We start from the raw sequence: 6,331 nt of genomic DNA, 5'->3' as shown, positions 1-6,331 counted from the left end.
ACTTAGGGACCAAAAGGAGGTTTAAACCAAAAACCTAATTATAATCAATTCAAACTTATCCATAATATTTAATAATTAATCTTTCGAAACATATAAATACTTAAAACATCAAATATACTTATAAATGACAAGAGACCAAAATTATAAACATAAATATTTGAGTGCATTAACTCCGGTACATCAACATACCAAAAGCTTTCAGTAGGAAATAAAAAAGCCTTACTTTTAACATATAAAAGGAACCAACCCAATAAATTGAATCAATTTTTCTATCTCCACTGATCAAAAAATAAACAAAACGAAATTGCCCATAGAAATAGAAACTGTTCAAGCCAGTTGCGCAGGAAAGAACTAATCAAACATATTTACTTCAATAACTTATTGTGTACAAAACAAAGCGGAAGTATTTTATGATTTCAATCTTAAGAAGTAAAGTCTATTACATCATAAGAACAAGTATGACATAGTCGAAGAAGCATAGCTCCAAATTTGATGAGTATTATGGTAAGGACTATGTTTATTGTTGTATCACGTACACAGACAATGTAGATCAATGTTTGATTTTTGGCTTCTTCACTATCATTACCGTGCAGTGAGCATGATGAGCACAATAGTCACTTACACTCCCTAAAACAGCCCTGCAAAAAATAACAAACAAAACCTAATCGACCACTAGCTTCTACAGGAAGAATATACACAAGGACAAAATTATCAGATAGCTTCAAAAATCTTTACATCACATATGTTCACGTTTTCCAATTCACAAGAAAAAACTAACAAAGTGTCATCTAAAAACTGATTAAGACCCAAAACTGCAAAGCAAGTACCTTTTTATAGCTCCATAACCGTGACTACCCACAACCAATATTGCTGCACGATACTTTTCCACAGCATCACAAAGAACATTTCTAGGATCACCTTCCACAACCTCCGCTGTGACATCATCTACCTGAGAAATAATCAGATCTAATTACCAATGATGATAAATTATAAAGAATGAATCAAACACGGTGACAGAAGAAGGTTAAGAATGAAATTACAGATTTGTCGATGCAAAGTTGTCTGGCGGAATCAACGACTCTGGTGGCAATCTTTCTCAAATCAGAATCTACAATAGGCAATATCTCAGCGGCACCTACATACACTAAGGAAGGGTTCTGAATTGAATTAAACAAGAAAGTAGGAGAGTGAAGAAAGTAACAGAAGGGACGTACCAGGTCCGGCGAGACCCACGGCGGAAGTGGCGGTGGGTCTGGAGTGAACGAGAACCAGCTTGAAGATTGGACTCGGAAAGAAGTGATCAAGGGTCCACTTGAGGGCGTACGTGCTCTGTTCACTATCATCTATTCCGATCACCACCACTTGCTTCTCTGACGATCCTGCCATCTCAAAAACCAAAACTACCACAATTGTTTTCACTTCCCTTGAAAACCCCAATTATTTATAAACCCATCCAAATCCACTTGTCAATTATTCAATAGTTGCTTACTCGTGAAACCCTTGTCTGAAAACGACATACTCGTCCCTTGCGGATACTGTTAGGATAATTTATTTATGTATTTATTTAATTAATCTTCTTCACTTGATAATATATTTTTGATGACACCTAAATTTTTTATATTTATTTTTTTTATTTTTAAAAAAATATAAAAGTTTATATTTTATAACTATTTTATTTTTATATTTTATGTCAAATAAATGTAAAAATGTATATGTATTAGATAATGATAATTTGATAATATTTTTTTGTCAACATTTTAACACTATGTATATATCATTCTGTGACTGATCTATATTAGTGTTTATGAAATTATTATTGATTGTAAAATAATTTTGGATCAATCACAAAATGACAACGATATTAAAATGTTGTTAAAAAATATTATCAAATTATCATTATTTATGGTATCATTATTTTTTTTTTATATTGCAAATTTAAAAATCAATACATTTCGTAGCCCGTAAATACTCCCCTTCGTTGTTGTCAAAACTCAAATGATAATCATACAACATCCATTCATTGAATCTGATTCCTACATAGCGTTTATAAAATCTAAATTATTTCGGATAGCGTAAGATACTTTTTCTTCTTCTTTTGGTATGTGGCGTAAGATTTCTCTAAATCTCCAATACTTACTTCTTATCACACCAGAGTACTTAAAATCTTAGTATTTTTAGTAATTACTAATTCTTTTTTTTTAATAATTACTTAAGAATAAAATAAAATAAAAATAAATAAAAAATTGAAATGACAAGAGCAATGGTTTATTTGGTAAAGCATGTGGTGTGGGTCATATGACGTCATGTCATGAGATAGTTGTGAGAGAAGAGAAAGCAAATCTGCGTGCGGCAACTTTAAAACGTGATCCGTGGTAACGAGCATTGTTGTATACGTAATTTTAACTTTATTTTTTATTTAATAATTACCTAACTTAAATACAGTCGCAATTTAATATTTAAAATTATTATATAAATTCCTTATATAAATATAAAGATATTGTCACTAAATTACAATCAAATTATAAAATTACTTTTCAAAAAACATTCCATTGTTTACTAATTTTTCTAAATATATAATATATGATGAAAAAAAAGACATCTCTTTTTTTTCTATTCTTAACCTAAAATCTGAACTAACCTACCATTTTAGTGAGAAAAAAAATAAATAAATAAACACTTTTTAATCACTTTAATGTTTAGAAGTTTTTTTTTACATATATATTAATTGGATTTTGAATATTAAAAGTGTGAAATATGATAAGAGTGAGAGTCGTTAGTCTTTCTCTGAGCCTCCCTCAGTGCCTACCTGGCTGGAAGAAGGAGCAGTCCTTAATGTAGGAACTGGGCAGCATATTTCGGCCACACACTTTTTATACATAACTCAACCACAAACAAATAAATAAATAAATATATATATATATATATATATATATATATATATATATATATATATATATATATATATATATATATATAGCACAGAATATTTAACCATTATATCAATGGTAACATTGTTTGATAAATTAATAATATTTAATCTAAAACTTTTTGTTTTATTTATTTCAATTTTTTAAATTAACAGATTTAGTTTTTTATTTAAAGATGCGTGAATTTAATTCATTCTTTATTTCAAATTAATATCAATAAAAGAAACGTCATTCTGGATTAAATTCGAACGTGAAAATTTATATTCGTATGTTTTTAAAATTAAAATTTGAAGTTATGAATTTGAAAATACATTAATCAAAAACTAAATTTAACTATTAAACACTTTTTTTATTAGGTTCAATTTTAATTTATTAGCATTAATTATGAGAGTGAAAGTTTAATTAAGTATTTAAGTTTAATTGCATGAATTATTAATTAATACTTAGACGTGAGAGATTTTTATTAAATAATTTATGATTTTAGATTAAGATAGTACATAGAGTTGGGTAGGTTACTCACTTTGTGTTTGTTTTTATGCAATTACTGTTTTTGAATATGAAAAAACTGTGTGGGAAACATTTGTTTCAGCTAATTTATCAACAGTTCCCATACGTGCATATGTGACACGAAATAAAAAACCTTCTTACAATATAACTATCATTTTTAAGTGTCAGAGTTCTCATCATTCTACCAAATTCCATGTAATGATGAGTGTGTATCCTGATCACTCCACCAACATTCTTTCTTTCTTAATAATTTCAAATTCATTATCATATCTACAATCTAACTTAAAAACACTTGTATACTCAAATACGATAAACCCACAATATTCTACTCATCTCAAACACGAATTACTTTTATACGTAACGTACCAATTTAGTAGAATTTACTTTATAATTAAAAACATTTCAAAATTGATAAAAAAAATAAATTAACGGATAAATATATAAAATGTATAAACAAAACAAAACTTCCAAAGATAAAATAATACTTTATCAAATTGGAGACATACAAATATTATATACTTAAATGACCACTAGTTTTTTTATATACTTCTACTCACATATACAAATTATATGTTGGAAGTTTTACATCAACTAGAGATAAGGCTATTTAAATGTATATAAGTGGGTGCAAATTTCACCCTACAAGCCGGTTTTGTGGGGTTGAGTTAGGGTTAAACTCACATTCTAATATGGTATCATAGTCATGATTGGAGTCTATCCTATCGATTTCTGTTGTCATTGGACATGTTGTTCCACCTGCTATCGGCCGTTACCAGACCACTCATTAAAAAGTCTAATCTCACGCTTGAGATATATATACCTCGGCATGAGGGGGTGTATTGAAAGTCTCACATCGACTAGAGATAAGGCCATTTAAGTGTATATAAGTGGGTGCAAACCCCACCTTACAAGCCGGTTTTGTGGGGTTGAATTAGGCTTAAACTCACATTCTAATACCATAACACATAAACAACATAATAAGCTAGTGTAATTATAAGAAATCATATTATTCAAATTAAAACATGGTATAACCAAATTATTTTCATAGGAGTTATAGCTATATATTATAGTCAAACAATCTCCCTTCAACAAAGTATGACTAGATGAATCTCAATTAAAAATTTAGTTCACCACCACAACTTACAAATATAAAACATCCTTCAACTCTCAACACTAGACATCTTTCTCTATGTGAGTAAGGATCTAGTAGAATTCATGTATTACAAGTTGTTTTGGTTTGTGGAGTCGAGGTTAAGTCTCTTTATATAATTTGTCTTCTAACTTCAAGCTTAGGTCATAGTTTTGTTCTTGACTTTCCTTACTTTGTTCGGTTCGATTGGGTGTCACCTGCAAAAGACACTCCGACGCTGAAGTCAATATTTTTTTAGGCAATTTAGCAATAAATGTATAAAAAAGTAACCAACTACCTGAATATTAAACTTGTATTTATAAACTTTTGTAATGGATTTTTGATTAAGATCGGCTTAATTACGGCCCATGTACCTATAATATGAATTATGGTTAACCTAATTATCTTTTGTAACTGATTTGATTTGATTCAACCGATCGCTTTTTTATTGAATGGTCGATCGCTCAATCCATGACTGATCGAGTTGTCTAATGACAAATAATTCACAAAGTTTACTATTCATTTAACCTAAAGATTATGTAAGTTGTACGAAAAGTTCAAGTTCAAAAATTTTAAAAAAAAAAATAGCCGGTTGTATCATTTCTCAATATGTTATCAAAATACACTGAGTTTCAATTTTTTTTTTTTAATTAAGTTGTGAAATATGAATATGTCATTACATGGCTGTTAGCATAACTTTAAAATTTCATATCCAATTAAATTGTATTTTCTTCTTATTTTAAATTTGGTTAAAATGGGTAAAAAATCATATTATTGTATCGATTTTTTTTACAGGAGATTATACGTATTATCTATTACAATAGAGAGATGGTCTTATTCAAGTTAGGTGGAATCATTAATAGCAACCAAAATTTTCTTTTGAATTCTTAGTATATACTAAAAACTTAAATTTGATATTACTAACTAAAATAAAATAACAGATATCTCAACATATTCATACGTTTAACTTTTTTTATTTTAATTTAAATAATTATATGAGAATTTTGAATTTGAAGGAATTGGTGAAAATCGTCACGTTTGTTTGATTTGCGCGGTCAAACGATCGGATAATAGAAATACACCATATTGTTGTTTGTGGTGATGATGACGATGTAATTGTTGTTTTGCTGTTGAATAATATAGGAAATTGATAGTGTTAAAGGATTTCTCTGGCCAAAAAAAGAATTTTTTTAATAAACGTGATCACCTTAAATATTTACATAATATATGATATAATCGTAATCTATATTGTCACCTCACGTGACACTCTCTTAACAAAAAACACACATACTTTTGTTTATTAATTCTGAGGTTTTTAACACGTTTTTTGTTACGAGATTAAAGTAAAAAATAAAAGTTTCTCAAAATATATAAGTAATATTACAATTAAAATTTATAATAAAAATGCTTTTAATAATGTCATTTTTTTTAAATGTGTGTGTGTGTGTTATTTTAGAAATATAACTTTCGGTGGATAAAACATGAAAAATAAAAAGTTATAAAATCTTCTTAAATTTTCTTCTTCTTTTTTATTTAATGTGAAAATTGTAACTCATATTAAATTTTTAATATTTACATATAGATTAGTTTCATGTCATCAGAAAGACATAAAGCAATGTGTAAGTTTGCTTAACTAACCAACATATATTAAGAAAAATCAAATATAAATATTAATAATAAAATAATAATAAGGTAGAGATAGATAAGATTAATAAAATCAAATATTTTTTATAATTAAAAGGTAAAAATATAAATGAGAAAATGATTA

The 6,331-nt window shown here is 27.7% G+C and overlaps 1 protein-coding gene across 3 annotated transcripts; it reads right to left on the bottom strand.

The window, feature by feature from the left end:
- Positions 1 to 290: 290 nt before the first annotated feature.
- On the bottom strand, positions 291 to 1,426 carry LOC106771098 (universal stress protein PHOS32). 3 transcript variants are annotated; one of them, XM_014657002.2, is made up of 4 exons: positions 1,215 to 1,426; positions 1,041 to 1,108; positions 828 to 949; positions 291 to 638 (listed from the first exon to the last, which is right to left on the bottom strand). In XM_014657002.2, exons 1-4 carry the CDS (start codon positions 1,384 to 1,386, stop codon positions 551 to 553), a joined length of 450 nt encoding a protein of 149 aa, XP_014512488.1. In that variant the 5' UTR covers positions 1,387 to 1,426; the 3' UTR covers positions 291 to 550. The 3 variants fall into 3 exon arrangements, with proteins under 3 accessions (XP_014512488.1, XP_014512485.1, XP_014512486.1); XM_014656999.2 differs by having other exon boundaries at positions 1,041 to 1,144; positions 1,215 to 1,425; XM_014657000.2 differs by having other exon boundaries at positions 1,041 to 1,135; positions 1,215 to 1,425.
- Positions 1,427 to 6,331: the final 4,905 nt, after the last annotated feature.

Source organism: Vigna radiata, chromosome 8 (genome assembly GCF_000741045.1).
Source record: "Vigna radiata var. radiata cultivar VC1973A chromosome 8, Vradiata_ver6, whole genome shotgun sequence".
NCBI classification, from domain to species: Eukaryota; Viridiplantae; Streptophyta; class Magnoliopsida; order Fabales; family Fabaceae; genus Vigna; species Vigna radiata.
This window is presented reverse-complemented; position numbering and strand designations above follow the sequence as displayed.